Source organism: Opisthorchis viverrini (genome assembly GCF_000715545.1).
Source record: "Opisthorchis viverrini unplaced genomic scaffold opera_v5_470, whole genome shotgun sequence".
Taxonomy (NCBI): Eukaryota; Metazoa; Platyhelminthes; class Trematoda; order Opisthorchiida; family Opisthorchiidae; genus Opisthorchis; species Opisthorchis viverrini.
Genome location: NW_008752124.1, coordinates 226,825 through 244,601, shown reverse-complemented (window position 1 = coordinate 244,601; position 17,777 = coordinate 226,825). Strand labels below are relative to the sequence as shown.

At 43.5% G+C, this 17,777-nt stretch overlaps 1 protein-coding gene across 1 annotated transcript in view; it reads right to left on the bottom strand.

Annotated features, from left to right (window-relative positions):
* Positions 1-9,907: 9,907 nt before the first annotated feature.
* T265_11238 (hypothetical protein) overlaps positions 9,908-17,777 on the bottom strand; it is a gene marked incomplete at both ends in the record, with an annotated part of 22,094 nt that continues 14,224 nt past the window's right edge. Inside the window, 2 exons of the mRNA XM_009177840.1 lie at positions 9,908-10,361; positions 13,956-14,038. Coding sequence (XP_009176104.1) covers positions 9,954-10,361; positions 13,956-14,038 — 491 coding nt within the window. The remainder of the gene's footprint in view (positions 10,362-13,955; positions 14,039-17,777) is intronic.

Here is a 17,777-nt window from a genome sequence, read left to right as displayed (position 1 = left end):
GCGTCGTGCTGGACAAGACATCCTCAGTACTTTTTCTGTACTTCCTCTGCTTCATTTGTGTCTCCAAGTTAAGACGCATGGATAAAAGTGGGCCAAACGCGTTGTCCTTATTTGCTCGGTGGCATAGATGGCAGGCTTCCTTCTAATCAATAAGATTCACTATCATGAAGACTCGTGCGATCGGGAAAGTCCACTTGAGGGATGGTTGCGATTAAAGCTTGCCACACGGATGAATGTTGCCGCTCTCTTGTTAACCCCATTTAGTATTGAACCACCTACCCTAACATGTGCCTTCCAACAGTATTCTGCCAAAAGAAATGCTTTAGAAACCATCAATTTTACTATTAGCATGAGTTGAAATCATTTGCGCCGTTGATGCACCTTTTGTAGAATACTCTCAGCATGACAGTCGGCGACCGCAGCCAAACCGGGTGAGAAACCAGTTGAAATCCCAGCAGTTGCAGAGATTTTTGAATCGGATTCGGTCAGAAAGGGTGGTCTGGATGTCCTAGTACTGAGTATAGTTGCAGATCACTAGCGGAAGTTGTGCAAGATGTATGAATATCTATCAGTTTGTTTATCACCCGTAACTGTGTAGGCTCGTAATGAGTCTTCTATCCAAAGAACAATTTAACCGAACCTAAACCACCGAGCCAGACAGTATCAAAGTTGAAATTTCTGCAATTGATCCAACCTTCATCCTGAATATCACAGACCCTGATAAACCCACTCCGTTGTAAAACTATCTTTCTACCCTTTCTGGATCACTGCTGCGATCGCAGTAAAGGTTCGATGCCAGGTGATTATTGCAGACTACAGGGAATTCCGGCTGGTGGATTCTGCAAGATAAGTTTATTCGTGGAAATGTTCGAGAAATGGTGGTGCTGAAGACGGGTCGCAGTAAGATTGACTAATCCCATAAGTAGGATACCCACCATATGGGTCATTTTCTCAAGCGCGTGTTGTTGCTCCTCGTTGCCGGGGTAGAGACTCTTTAAGGTCTAACGCTCTGTTCGTTGTCCCGGGGCGTAATTCGGCCTAATCGTCATCCTTGAGGTCTCAAACAGCCTCACAATGTTTGTCTGAGTTCTCTGCATTCAAATGACAGCTGATGGGGTTTCGGAACCGTCATCTTTATGGATCAGTTTCCGATAAGTTGGTCATTGTCCAAATGCCATCCAGTCGGTACTACCATAGTGAAAGGACTGTGCAGGTGCATCTATGCAGTGGTAACTGAATCAGACAGACATCACAAATTATGCCCTCGGGCAATGTGATTTAATCGGTGATTAGATACGAAGATTTTCCACGACATCCCTATTAGTCTAGTATATTGCAACGTTTGTAGGGTATCTTCGTTAATATTTGGCGAGCAACTATACTGTATGTCGCCATTCAACTCTATCAGTAACGGCACTTACACGTCCTATTACACACCGGGCAAAGCATAAGCTGTGTTTAGTCTGTCTTGTAAGTGGTCCTCCTGTGCACTGCAATTGGTGAACTCCGTTGCCGTGATTGTTGAAAAAACCAGGAGTTCCATTATGACAACCAACATAATCTGGATAAACCTTTTCCAGTGTTAACCCAAACCGCTTCTGACTACTCAAAAACTGCAATAAAGTGTGATTTCATCGATGGTGTGGATTCATGTCAATTGCAATGCGATTCTCATCTACCTTACACGGTCACATCGAACTATCTATTCACATGCAAGAAGGTCGATAATTGTGTCGTTCTGATTGGTGGACGTCGGCTACAATAAAGCAGTCTAGACTAGAGACAATGATCCAGGGTAGGAGGATGAACAGGATGGATTATGTGGAGAGAGGACACAAATGAGACAGAATAAGGTGTGATAGAAACAAGAGTAAGTAAAACAAAGTGCCACTACGCCTTACGAACAAGCCAGAACAGGCTAAAATAGAAAACTGAGGCTGTATTCATAAAAAAATGGACCATCTACATCGACAGCACAATGTCTTTTAGTGAAGAAGAGTAAAAGTCGATGGGCAAGAGACCTAGTGCCAACCTATCACAGTAATTCCGAAGTGCCCACATCTCCGAATAACGATTCACACAATCTGATGCACACGTACCTTGAGTTTCAGGGGAATTACGCATCGGTTTCTCAAATTAGCAAAGGCGACCTGAGTCCCAGAGTTTCGTGCATTGACCTCATCTGTAACACCAAAGTCGGGACTAGTACAGTCTCAAAGATAAGTAAAATGCCCCTAAACTTTAGGTGCTCCTTCTTGGATTGCAAGTGGCGTGTTCATTGACTCCATGCTAGTCTCAGAAGTTGTGGGTTCTGGGTACACGCCAAAGGAGTGAGTAGTTGTACCTTCTCCTTTTAGATGACAACGACGTTTGCATAATTGGGCTCGACAAGGTTTTCGTCGGCAGCAATATGGCACCAGGGTTTTTTAAAACCTTCCAGCGTTCGTCTCATTACCTTGTCGATCACAGAACTAAATAGGAGCAGAAAGAGTGGGCGTCCTTGTCGAGTACCACTTTGCATACGGAATTTTGAATAGCCCCCGTATACTTGGTTACGCCTTCGAGTCGCTGAATATGCTATATTATATTATATTATATTTATTATATTATATTATATATTGTATTATATTACACTAGCAAACCTTTGCCCATCCCTTGCTGAGCAACCGCATTGGAAGAAACAGACAGGTCAGCGGATTCAAATTCAAATTCACACTCATGATTACTCATGAAAATTGTGGGTCGGTGATACGTGAGACGTTGCTGTAGGACCTGACAGGTCAAAGCAAAGTTTTGAAGCCAAGTTTTGCCTGTTTATAGACAACCACACGAAATTCTCCCTTCTCCCTAAAGTGGTAGCGTATTGAGTGTACGATGATCAAGTCTGCACTTTTTCGGTCTATGCAGATTGTTTTCGATAAGGGATAAACTATCACTGCACACAGGTTTTTCACACTGGGGTTGCTGACACATCAGAAGATGAAAATAACTGATCGAAGTTGTTTGGTTTTATCGCGCTGGGCTATCAAAAGGATTGTTGTGACGAAGGTTGGTGTACATGAATATGTCAAGCACATAGAATACCTTGTACAGTCATACTTATCAAAATGATGGTTTTGTATGTTTATACTGCGTGACTATCTATCAAATGGATTTGTCAGTACAGCTTAGCATAGCTGAAGTCCCCTAGAAAGCAGTTAAAACCACCCTAATTAAAACTTAGTATCGACAGCAAAGATGCCTGGTATGTTTCACATATGTCATAGAATTAAAACTGTGTCGTGATTCGACCACACTGTATTGGTCAGCAAACCAACAAATTTGTCTGTGTAAAGCAACACTTTTTATCTAAAACAACAGATGTTCACAGCAGCCTTCAGGAGTAGGTGTCGTCGGATGTGACCATTTATTTGAAGGAAATCCATTTTACAGCTCAGCCGCCTTTTCAATACAATCCAAGTGTTTTGGATGCCTCGGTATACTATCATTTTTGGACAAAACGTTTGGATGGTTCATGCTTTGTCTTTTAGGAACTATTCTGTCTTGTCACAGTCTTCACAATCACCATTGCCGGCCACCATTTCAGTTCGTTTCGCTGCCATATACTGCTTGTAGTTATCAGCCAGCCTTTCTCCAGAGTAGGCGATTGTGTGTGAGGCCCACAGAGGCTTACTCACTTGGTATGTGTGCACAATACAGAATATGTGATCAAGCAGTGGCACTGTATAACGTAAAGCGAAATTCACGGCCTGTTTTTCACGAACCAGCCAGTCTCGCGTGTCCAAAGTTCGATAGATGTACGCATCACTGACCAGTACCACAAGATAGAACATGCATCGCACTGCAGTCGATCTGCAGACGACTTTGTCCATTCTTGTACACAGTGTATTTGACCACAACAGCGCGCCGCTGTCATCTTTTTGTAGATATGGCGGGTGATCTTGAGGATCCTTGAAACGTCCCCAGTTTGCTTGAATGCACAGTAGAAAGAGAAACCAATGGTCATGTACAGTCGTCAATACGGAGTTCCAGATACCCAGCTCACTCCTAGTCAATATGGTGAGAAGCGCACAACCTTGGTAAGCGCACAATAAATATGTGATAGCTCGCATAAAAATCCAACAGGCTTGTTGCAGGACTGGTTTGTATCGAAGTAACCAGGACAGAACCAACAGTTCGTGTAGTATACTGGCAAAACTATCTGATGTGCTCTTCACCGTGGACATTTGCGTAATGCTTTGAGACAGTAGCTGGACAGGGTCATGGTGATCTCCAGAAAAAAACAGGGGCCATAAACCAATTGTTATTTGCGACAGATCGGTTAGTAAAAGACCAACCAACAGGAACTTCGACAAAATGAAGTCGAATCGACCATTCCGAAGCAAGCTAAAGAAGAAAAGTGCACCGAAAATGGTAAATGTGAATACGAATGGTAAATACCAAATTAACACATAGGTTTCGATGTATGTTGGCGGAGGAAACTGCTGTTCTTGATAAAAGAAGAGTAAAAGGCGTGTAATTCTGTCAAGAATCCAGCTCCATATCGTTTTCCATGTACTGTACATATTCGTTCGGCTATTTGAGTGCTTACAAAACCACTGAAGTAAATCGATAAGTCAGCATAATTTAAAAAGTACTCTACAGTGTACTATGTTCAGCTCATGCGAGCACGCATGTCAGCCAGACTGTTTGTCAATCACTTAGTATTAGAGAGCCTATGGAAATCCCATGTGAGATTCATCCCTTCCTGGTCATGTAGCTTGGCATAATTCCGTTGCCTTGCCTTCCTTTCGAGTTAGTGTGAAAGATAGATTCTACATCACAAGCTAAAACAGATGTACAACACTCTCCTCACTATAAACCTGTAGATAAAACTCAACTCCAGGAAGCACATTTGTGACTCCAGGGGCGAGATGGCTCAAGTGGTTAGAGCGTGAATTTACTAACCGGAAGGCCCGTGATTTGAACCCGATCTCTGCCTCTTGACTCACCCCGTCTAGGCTTGGGCAAACTGGCAGTATCCCAGCCCTCGTGCTTCCTTCTGGTTGCATGGCAGCTAGGCACTGGAAGGGTGATACAGCTGAACGATTTTATGACTCCAGCCTTGAGTACTGGCCTAGTATTTTCTTTGCAAATGGCAGTGGTAATGACACTAGTGTATGACCAAGCGCAAACATTCAGTAGTGACTTCACCTCGACAAACACTAACTCCCGTTTATCTCATTTTGAGGGCGCTAATCCTTGATCAAAACCTATCAGCGGGCTTCTTAAATAAAACTAATACAGCCTTGCAGATATGTTGTTCCAAAGGTTTACCAATCGGATCAGCGGGATGGCTCTCTATGCGAGCTGAAGAATGAGACGAATTCGGACAGCACAATAATCGCATGGATATGGAAACCGCTGTTGGCCATGCTCTGTCATCATATTAGGACATTCCGATTTTCAGCGCTTGGCATCGAATACTGTCTACTGAATTTATGACTGGTTTTAACTTCATACTTACGGAACATTGAAAAGATCAGTGCAGAGCGCATGCGAAATGCAATTGAGACCAGTGCGAAGGTATGTTAAATAGACCTCTCGAACAAATACATTCTGTATACACTCTGGTTCCAATGCCCCAATATATACAAATATTTTTTGTCTTCTGTTGCTCGACTATATTAGGGTTCTTCCTCCATCATATACAAGCGTCGTTAATCCGTTTCATGTATTCTCGTTAGGCCGGACAGTGTTTGAAAATGGGTAACAGAATTTTAGCTTGCCACAAAGTGATGATTTTCGACAGTTGTATGCAATAAGGAAAAACTTAGCTGAAGAGATTCTAAATCCGTGTTACTTGCCAGATGGGGTAGTTAAACATCCATAATTTCATGACCTTATGTGAGCAAGCCACATCACTAAAGTCGCACCATTTATGCGAAATTCCCGATATCAGGGATTTAGCGGACGCACATGTAGATGGGAATCAGCTTAGGTTTCGCCCGATCCAACTGTGAACTGAGCATCTCAGTCACTGCCTTTAACTATCACACGTCATGGTCGAGTTGATAACCAGTTGACACGTTCGCGAGGATTGTGAGGGGGTGGGGTGGGGGGCTAGCAACCAATTGCCTTTGGAACGGCTAAGCAACTGCAGCCGTACATCCGGTGGACAAAAACAAAGTGGTGGACTCCACAGCACATTATCCAGTGGGTAGAGTATCCATTGTAACTTACTCAAGCTTGTCCACCGTCCAAAAACGGGAGATGTAGCCCTGGAAATAAAGATCCCGGTTGTAAAGGGAACGAATTGGAAAGCTTTTTCACGGGTTGAGACGTGATAGTTAGACTTGTGGAGATGCAAGGTAGGTGGATGGAGCAATTTGTTCCATTGGGCCAGAGATGCTTCTTCCGATGAGAAGGTACATTTCTAGCAGTTTGAGGATGACGTTGACAGTCCATCAGTAGACAGATGGTGTCGCCTCTTGAAGTCAAGGGTTTCGTCTTGGTCAGCAGGCACGGTAACTGAACGTGCCGGCACACGGTGAATCAAGATAAAAGAGGATGAGATCAAACTAAGTGCTGTGGATACCCTTTTACTTTCTGGATGTTACTCAAAGGAGATATTAGGAGGATGCAGTCCTAACGGGATTTGCCGGCACATGGCGAATCAAGATAAAAGAGGATGCGATCAAACTAAGTGCTGTGGATATCCTTTTACTTCCTGGATGTTACTCAAAGGGGATATTAGGAGGATGCAGTCCTAACGGGATGTTGTTATAGCACTGTTAGGGCAAGTTCAACACTTATCCAGTTGTGGAGGTAAGATTCTGATGAGCCCGGAGAACTAGGCCATCCTATACGCAACCATAAGTCACAGATGGCTAGTGCGTTTTCGTCAGTCGAAGCAAATCTACATGGTCGTATTTACCTCAGTGTTGCATCTAGCAAGCTTCCAGAGCTCCGAACATCGTTTTCGAAAACACGGTTGCAGGCCCTGTTTGTGGAATACACCTTCCGTCACTCGATGAGATGATTGCACTTGGCTTACACGCCTATTGAGCCATGTCTCTACACCCGAACACTCTAGGAAAATGCAGATTAAACGAGTTGAAAGGTGTCACACATGAAACACCTATTTCCCCAAATATCATACTAAGGGATAGACAGTGCTTCGCGGTTTTTTACTGACCAAGCTGAGCAGACATCCATCATCAACACAGTGCTGACTGAGTCTAAATTTAGTAGCAAACGTGATTGCTCAGCTTTATTACGCTCCTATGACCAATATACCTGGACGAATGGTTAACCTCTGGTAGGAAACTTTTTTTCCAATTCTTCTGGCTCCTCAAAGCTTCGTCTGGACATTTGAAACTAATCGCGATCGAGAGAAGGAGCAATTTCTTTGAACTAGCTCCCTTTGAACGGAGCCAATCATACTTAAAGACGTTTTGCTTACCGTGTGTGGCTGTTTCCGTTTTGCAGAGTAGTTTACTGAAGTACCACTATATTTGATCTTGATCTCGGTCTGTGATCAGCCTGAGGCCTGTCAGCGCAATGCAGCGGCGTGTCGTGCTTTGTGTACGTGTAAGTGAAGTCTCATTTGCCTTCAAGTCAACTTGGTCCCGGTTCTGGACATGCTGCATATACATGAGACCTAGACACGCCCACGTAGCCAAGATAGCTGATCAAGTGGCCAGAACCTACATTATTTCTGCGAGTATCGTGGCCTCCTCATCCATACGCTGATTGGAGTCGGTGCCACTATAAAGACCAACTAAATACTGAAGGATGGTGAAATAACGAACGGCAAACGACAGAGTTTCAACGCTACCACGTAATGTCACATAGTAGAATCCAAACTGAAATGAAATAAAGTGCACAGGCAGGCAAGCTGCTTGTTTGTATCACTGAGCCTTGCACCCTGTGCTGGTTTAATCGCTCGAAGATCTCTTGCACATCACTCCGTTCCACTGTTCGTTGTGCTATCCGGTGAACTTATTCAAAATAGTGTGAATGCTCTCACGTTAATTTCGGTGCGGAAAAGTTCGCGTTATTTACTAAATCCATGATTCACTGTGTTTTCGGTTCTTATGGTACATACTTTGATTATTACGGGGTTTTGAACGGAACCTAAGCCCCACATGTTTTCTTATCTCGAGATGCGCACATTTTAGATAAAGTGGGCTGCCAAAAAGACTGTGGAACCGTGAATTGGTTTGAAATCTCCATCGTCACCAGCTGACCACCATACTAAGGCTCTGGTGCAGCTCCAGTTGCCGTATGATTTTTCTCGTATTTTGATTAGCTTTAAGGATGAATTATCTGGTTCCTTAGGCCCACTGATCTATGGATATCGAAATAAAAAAACCTCCCTGAAGAACGTCTCTAAGCTGAAAGCGTTAGAGATAGCCGTTTGTGCATTCTCTTTGTTTGTACCGATGTGAAACTGAGTTTTCCTAGAGTGGTATGGGTTAAAGCGAAGAAACGAAGTTATCTGTTGGCCAAAAATGACTTGCTTTGCGCGTTCTCAAGGAATCCTCCGCTGTTCTTGAAAATGGGCAAAAGATGTCACAAGTTTTCAATTAGGTAAATCACTTTCGAAGTTAGACACACTTATACGGTCTTTGTCTGCTTCTCAATCGTATTTGTAAAGCACCAATAATTCATTTTTTTCGTTTGTCGCCTGCGACCGACTTTCATAACGTTTGAAAAGTCCCGTTTAGACAAGCAAAACCTGAGTGGGATGACACTTTCTTGTGGAGAACTGAAGGCCGCACAATAAGTTGGATGCATTCTTTCCCAAAAATGCACCTAAGCTGCTCAACCAACCTATACACATGACTGTATGTTACATATTTGAATGATAGTTGAGATAATTTCTGCTTGTTTGGCTCACTTCGCCTGTTCATTAAGGATGTACTTTGACACGTTAACCAACGTATGCTTTTGAAAAACGCTTCTCATGGAATGCCAAAATGGGTCCGTTATGTATATTAGTTGTATTTCCCAGTCCACACAAATGTGAACCGGAACTAATATGGAAAGGATACGCGCACTTAGTGCATGCTGTACGTGAAAACGATGAATGGATGACTCGTCAGCTAGGTTAGGTCAAGCTATGTTCCAAGGTTAGCAGCGGTGTGTGAATGTACGAGTTGCGACTGTATTCAATAGAAGAGGTGAAACTACCCATTCAAACACACGCTGATGATGTCTTCACTGCACCTGGCTGTTACTCGGTGTCAATGACGTTCTTTTTGTCAGTTCCTATCCTGATTCCTGATGTGATGTGACTTGGAGATCTTTACTCTGGGATTTTTACTCAAATGCTGCTACTAAGGGCAAAACTAAGCTAGAGGATCCTTTAATGAATGGATCATTTCTCGTTACATATGAATGCGGCTTTTGCACGTGAAAGCATTCTAGATGCCCTCAGCCTACAGAGAAGGGCACGGTTAGCATGACGGTACATTCACGTTGTACGATATATCCGGGCAATTACCCAATAAATTTTGGCAATACCCTTATATGAATATTAAACCACTCTATCCAAATGCACGGATTAAAAGGGTTATTGGATGGATTTGAAAAGGTTCGGTTTGAAGCTTTTATGTCAAAAGTGAAACGTTGCCCAATTAAAAACTACCAATTGTTTACCCAGCCCTTCTGAAACGGTTATTTGATGGCTTTATGCAGTAAAAAAAACCTACACTGTTCCATGCCTCGGTGTGGACCTGATTAGCGCTCACCGCACATTTGCATTTGGAAAACATGAAATTGAATTTCATTTTCATGAGGTTGGTCGGTAAGTCTAATTCCAGTTCACGTGTATCACACCATGACAGCCAATAGACAACAGTGAATAATGACAACAGTATTAAACGATATTTGTGAGATTATGTATTGGATATGTACAAAACTGGAACTATGACGGTTAAAACAGTGTTCAAATTTGTACTTGTCAATTACATGAAGTACACCGAGAAAACCATTGCAGTGGCAGTGAGGCCGGAAAAGACACATGAAATCAAAATTAATGCTTCTGCGATTGCGCCCACTAGTTTCACACATCGAGCTGCTTGGGCTTGAAGCATCTGTATTTTCAGTTCACCTGGATCCTCCCAACGTCCTTGTCTGGCCAAAGCAAGTGTTTCATCCGGACAGGGCATTGTGGGGCACATTTCCATCTGTAGGTGACCCTCACCACCTCGGCAAGCCTCTCCCAGGCAATCACGTGTTCTCACACGGCGCTGATATTCGGAAACACCACAGCTTGGGCTACATTCAGACCATGGAGACCACTGAGCCCATTTCCCTCTAATCAGTTCACATTGATCACCGTAGGCCTCATCTGGACAATTGCAGTAGGTTTCCTATGGGAAGAAGACGTTAGTTAGAAGATGGAAGTGATGACTGGAGTTATCGAGAAAAGGTAAACAAAACATCATGGATTTGTAGTGCAAAGCCCCGTAGATGAATTGATCGGAATCTTGTATCGAGTGGTCAGTGCAAACCACAATGGTGGGTCTACGTCAGGTCTTGAAAATGGGTACCATTTAGATGGAGCATCATACACGAGTACTATACCACAGGTGATCACCACGCCAAAAGCCAACTTACGAGGAAAACGACAATGGCCTCATTATGGAAAGTGGCGACACTCAAGGACTGTTCGAGCACACCTTACTGAGTATACTTAATATATGAACAGGCCGTAATTCCACACAGGTTGAATGAAAGTGGGAAGTGGTCTATGCGTAACGCGAACATAAATTTACGGTTATTCCATACTGAAAGCAAGCTGAATAGCACTGATCAAAGTATCAAAAGAAACTCATTGTAATGGATGATGACATGGTGGTTGCAGACTCAACGATCGACAACATGCTTCGTGGTACACTTTTGCATTACTTTAGTAAGCTGTAGCAACCATTCCCTTCGAACGAATAAAAGGCACCTTGCGTATCGTGCTCAGAAAACTTGCATACGGAGAGTCCAAGATCTAATACACTCAGTGAGGCAGAACCAGCAGGTGAAAGCATGTGGAATTTTCGTTGAGTGCTTGACCGATATGGTCACAAGTTGCCAGGGTCATAAGTTGTGGAGCGAACCTAAATTCCCAAACGATGTAACAATGACCACAAATTGCCGTTGCTCTAGTTTGGCCGCCATCTTAGCACAGAAAGCTTGGTTTACGTATGCAGATTCCCAAAGTCATTTAAACTGGTTCATATTTGGTTTGTGACGCCTCCGAGAATAGAGGATCGTATTAGATTGACACTGAGATAAAGGCTGGTTAACCTTTTTCCTACCTTATAGGAGCCTCCCAAATGAGCTATAATGGTGTAAACTCGAGACAGTCGCCTTCACTTTCGCTTCACTATTTCACTGCGCTGTCCCGTAGAAGCCTTATCTCTGCCTGTTCCGAATTCAGCTCATTGTTCATTCCAACAATAAATCGCAATTCAGTCCGCGTGACACCCATAACCAAACTCCGAAATCGACACTTGCTGGAACCCACTGAGCCCAATCTTTCAAACCCCCTAGAAAGCTTGGTTTACGCATGCAGCTTCCCAAAGTCATTTAAACTGGTTGATATTTGGTTTGTGACGCCTCCGAGAATAGAGGATCGTATTAGATTGACACTGAGATAAAGGCTGGTTAACCTTTTTCCTACCTTATAGGAGCCTCCCAAATGAGCTATAATGGTGTAAACTCGAGACAGTCGCCTTCACTTTCGCTTCACTATTTCACTGCGCTGTCCCGTAGAAGCCTTATCTCTGCCTGTTCCGAATTCAGCTCATTGTTCATTCCAACAATAAATCGCAATTCAGTCCGCGTGACACCCATAACCAAACTCCGAAATCGACACTTGCTGGAACCCACTGAGCCCAATCTTTCAAACCCCCTTTAGTAAAGTGACTTGGGTTAATGTAGCAAAACCTGATCAGAACGTTGAAATTTAGCCTGGTCATTGATATGCTTTTACTTCGGAGGGAGAGATGTTTGAAGACTGGTGCCATTCAAAAGGTTTTAGTGAGATTTAGTGTCACTGTGGCATTTTGCGTCACCTGCATTTGGTTGGTGTCCCGTCTCGAAATCATCACTAAAAGCTACTATCGTTATGTGGAAAATTCAGTTCAGCAATACACAGTACATGCAGTTTTTGCAGTGCTTCCTATCTTTTTCCCCGTTGCTCAACCCACTGACTACATATCCAAAATGTCGTGTCGACTGAGGTTTACACTCGTTTGCTGACATTCATGACGCTAAATTAATCGTTTCACAGTGAACAATGAACAAATTAGACGAACCTCCCCGTCACCGGTTCGGACTCGACTGCACGTCAAACTTTTCGACTGGGATTAAGATAACTGTATGTCCATGTACTTTATTTGACTGCTCAGGGGAAGCTGACTTCGACCTTGATGTGCCAGAGCGCGATCCTCAGATGGCACTTTGACAATCTCCAGCGTTTGTTTCAATTCAGGTTACTGTCTTACTTATTATAAGCCACAGTTTCTCGTTTACTTTCCCGTTGTAGAATCTGTCACATGACCAACTTTCCATAGTAGAAGAAACCGGACGGCGTCGGCTGCATTCTTGTCAGGTTAGAAAGGTGCATTTTAACTTGTCTTTCAAAGTCATTGATGCCTGATCTTCATACGGTTCAACCCAGGATACGGGGAACTTCCTCATCGTGCTGCTTTTCAGGCATGAGCCTGACTGGGTAGCACGACTGAGTGAGCGCGACTTACTGGCTGCTACACGTCCCATTCGTATGTTTCCACGACAAGTGTCTACCTGTTGTCCGCTATTGGAATGCACATGCATATCCCCACAGAGATTTTAACATGAGCCTGGTGAGTTATTTCATTTGAGGACTTCACTGAATCCCCTCTGTTACCTGTCTGGTCAGAAAACTCGTAATTTCAATTTACAGGCTCCGAAGCGCACTAAAACATGCAGATCACACGCTACAGTTGATCATTCCAAACCAAGGCCTTGCAGTTTTTCATCATACCACCTTCTGTGTTTTTTAATTAGTTAGCATGCACATTCCTAAACAAAAGTATATTCATCTGCTCTGACTTTCAGTAAAAGTTCATTCATTGATCCTATGAGAAGTGGCATAAGCTGAGCCTAGAAACCCAGTTACCTTCCTTAGCTCCACCGTTGAATTTGATCAATGGAGTCTGTGTCTGCCAACAATTTCCTCAGGTCTTGTCCACCAGCTCACTGCGAAGCGCAATCATTGACCTTGCCCACAACAGTCATGTGGCTACTGTACCCGGAACACGTGTCTTGCTACCTGAGCATGTACTTCAAACAACCATATAGGCACGGCAAACCTAAGCTCTGAAACCCACCTTATCGATCTCGGAATCTATTAAATCCACCGAGTAAACCCACAGAAAATCGTTTGGGACTTTACTACGAAATGTCAGTTCGAAACTACTAGCGTTTATTGTGGTTGTGCCGACCAATCAGTATCGACTTGATCCATGTAGACAAAACGCACCCTGCCCTTGCGGTAGAACAACGGGCAGGATCCACTTATGTATAGATTCGTTCCGTTCATCGTTTCATTCCTTTCTATGCTTAAATAGGGTATTTTCGATACGCCACTGAGTGGATGATAACGAAATGTTGGCACTTCGTGAGCTCTCTTTTCCCTGTATCGGCAACAAGGGTGAAAATCTTATCAAAACACAATCGATATTCCAATAAACCAATTAGGAAACTTTCTTACTTGGCCATCCTTAGATGAAATGCAATCTCCCTGGAGGCATATTACACTCAAACAGCTGTCTCTAAATGCGAGACAATTTGGCAACGGATAGGATGAATCACTTGTGTATGCGGGTGGACATCTAGAAACAAGGGAAGAAAATTTACATTAGCCCGAGTGACGAATTCAAAAGACTCCTCCTAGCTGACTGCAAAAACGTTTCTTTAGGACGTACCCATCCTGTTGAACTGGTAGGCAGGCCATCAGACTTTAGCCACCTCAGTTCTTTGAAACTAACGTCATCTTCTAAACTGCTACCTTAAGTCTGTACGAGGCGTCTGTTTTTTCTAGCCATCTTAACCATCCATCTTAACCACTGAAGTCAGTGTGACAACCCACAATCACAATCACGTCTATTAAACAAAATTGTGCAAACTTTCACTGTCATCAGCATGGTAGTGTTCGATACTATCACTAGGATTTCGTGCGCTGTAGACAGTATGCAGCTTATCCAACTGCTGACTGCCAAGAAAATAATGCAAAATCGTTAGATTAACTGTTCGTTCCATTGCAAATAATGGTGCGCTTATTTTTAGCAACACAATAAAACTACGTCGTTTATTCATTCGTCCATTCACTAATGCATTTATTTATTTATTTATTTATTTATTTATTTATTTATTTATTTATTTATTTATTTATTTATTTATTTATTTATTTATTTATTGACTCATTTTATCCTCTTCTCTTAGGGCTGTGTGGATAAATATTTAACCTTGTGGTCAAAGGCATGTGGCCCATGAGACTGAACCTCCAAGACGAGTGCGATAATGGCTGCTAGATGATGCGCGCTGCCTGGGGAAATCACTTCTCAGTTCACCTTATTTATCATAATCCATTTCACTTCGTTCTTTTCATTGTTTTAAAACCCTATTCTCGCTGACTTTTTGGAGTAGTACTCTGTGAGCAATGTGTCCAACACCAGGAGCTGCGTTGGTTGGGGCATGTGTTGCCTATGTTTAACCATCGTTTACCGAAGAGAGTGCTGTTTGCTTGTCCACTCCAGAGTGGCGGAAGCAGAGAGGTGGCCAACCCCTGACCTGGCCAAGGGGAACGAAAAAAATCGCGAAAAGTTTGGGTGCTGTCGGTGCTACTCGCCTTCCAGGATGGGGACCGCGTGATCCTCACTGCGTCTGGTTGGAGACGCTGCAAGACATGGCAGTCAACCTATGTCAGTGGCATTCTTGTTGTCACTTTCTATCCAAATTGCCTAAATGAGTGTTTGAAGGTGTAAACGCCTCGGAATGATTGTAGTGAGCGAGCACTAAGTTCGTCACCCTTCCGCCTCCATTCTTTTTTCCACAATAAGGCTTTCAAACAAATCATGGTTGTACGGCAGTGAAGCATCGGTGTTGAACACTGATGTCATGCTGTCGATGATGATGATGATGACGGTGATGATGAGCAATCTAAATAACCTTCCTGTAGTACAATCCCTAGTTATTGGAGCGAAAAAATGGGATTCTGTGAATACACGTTTCGTTCCTAATTTTCTTGTTCCAACTTTTCCGGATATACGGACAATGATTTTCTCCTATCGACCTGCCAAAATTGATCGTGGCAGTGTAGCACTAAGCGTAACTAATCTCTAGCCCCGGAAAACTCAGACACTTTCATAGCCGTCCTGCGCATTGGACGCCAGGGCGTACTAGACACCGAGACGTATGAATGTCCCTAGCTAGGTCACAATAGTCGATGAATTTGCGCCGCCGCAGACTAGGCTTTTGCAGCCGTCACGTGATATGTCTGGCTATGATGGATCGTGTCGCACGTTTGTCGGAGCAGTTCTGACCTTGAATGTAGAGCACGTGCGGCGAACTCAAGCACTGTTAGGGAGCTTAGAGACGGTGACTGGAATTTTAGTGTATTTTGTCAGAGCCAGCTAAAGAAACTACTGTGACCGAGCATCAAACATAGTACTCCAAACATGTTATTTTGTTATCAGCAATACGCGTCAGATTATGAAACATGCACTCAGGCAGCAAGCTGCAAATGTTTTCTGGATATTCGCGACATCTGGATATGGTTACCTGTTTGGTCAGAAGCATCTGAAGTTGGCCCGTATGGGTTTTAGTGAACTCACTACATATTGTTACATTGTGTGGTTTTTGTGCTGGCGCTCAGTGTTGCGTCATGCGCTGTGTAAGTCATCTAGAAATATTAGCCGTGGAGATTAAAACGTCGGGTTTACTACACCATGTTCCCATCACCTTTGTTTTGACAAGACTCTCTCCATTAAAGAGTAAAATGGTCCTTGTGGCGAAAGAGGCTCACTAACCTAGTGAACTCAATGAGATGTCTATTCAACCTTCAACTACAGATTGGTGCTCACGTATATTCTGTGTCATCACAGATGTGTCGTATTGCCTGTTCTGTTCACTATGCCATCTGCCAAATTTAATGCGCGGGGTGGGCCGTGGAATCGAGACGTTCAACTATCACAAGTGTTGGTGGGAGGCTCAAAATGGCTCAGTGATTAGGGCGTAGGCTTACTGACCAGGTCTGTGGTTCGACTGCTCTTATCTAGGGTTGGACAACCTGGCAGTACCTCAACACTCGTGTCCCCTTCGAACGGCACAGCAGCTGAGCATCGAAATGGTTTTACGGCTGAAAGATCAAATGATTTGTTTGCTTACCAGCTACAACTGGGCAATTTGGTTGCAAACGTTTCATCACCAATCGAGGTGGCCTCGACGCTAGTGTCTTTTTCGAACGGCACGGCAGCTGATCATCGAAAGGGTTTTACGGCTGAAAGATTAAATGATTTGTATGATTACCAGCTACAACCTCCATTCAATCTTTACAATAATTTTATTCACTTTTCCAGCCCGGTGTTATAAAACAATTGAGGGCACAACCAAAGATCCCTAACCTTCCTGATCCAACCTCTTCTGCTGAGATGTATGATGCGCATTTCTCAGACAGCCCACTGATGGTTAGTTGCATTCTACGCTTACGATATTCCTTGTCCTCGTTCCGACGACAACTATTTTTTTGACAAAACATACCACTCAAATGCTGTGTTTCGTCAAGAAAATGTACTCCGATATCTCGCGTATCATACCAAGTGAAACAGGAGATGGTCTTGTGATGCACATTAAGTTGAAGGACATCATAAACGAGACACTCAGCTGGATTCAGTTTTGACAAAACCACTCAAATGCTGTGTTTCGTCAAGAAAATGTACTCCGATATCTCGCGTATCATACCAAGTGAAACAGGAGATGGTCTTGCTTGTGACATTAAGTTGAAGGACATCATAAACGAGACACTCAGCTGGATTCAGTTGAGCCTGCCACATCATATTAGTGTGCAAAAGAGTGCAAAAGGTAATCGTTGCTTTCCCGGTCGTCACTAACGCATTATATGGTGTGGTGTGCACTTTTGTATTGTCTGACCGCGCATCAGGTGGTCTCATTGATCTCTTGACCTAGAACACGCTAGTTTCAGTTTCTCAGCTGTCACGCAAATCAGCTGCTGTGACCGTGCTAGGACGGTCCGGTGGCACCATTCCCTGGTCCATTGTTTTATCGTCATGTGCATGTACCACCTCCTGAAGAACGGAGAAGGATCAAAGGGGTCATCGCTACTCACGGCTAGATCCAACAGAGCATCCGATGAACCTAGATTCTGTTTCAAGGCATGCGGACTGCAGTTGCAAACGTACTGACTGCAGTCGAAATTATGGAAACGGCGAATGGAAATTTACTTGTTTCAGTTGCAATCACGGTGGCGTAAAGCTGGTTACTCAGCTAAAAATTTCGGGCTAATAGAAAATATCTGCACAATTAACTGGGCGTTTAGCGAAGGAAGGTGGCTGCTCAGAGCATTTCTGCACGAAAATTAGAAGGCAGCTGCAGGTACCGAAGTCGACGTCGGAAGGTGGAAGACCGTAGCAGATATTTTTTTGAAATTGTTATGCATAAAATGCCTTCGTCGTGAATTAAGCAGTATAACTTTTCGCCTTTTTGCTCGAGAGGTCATCCTAACACTCGAT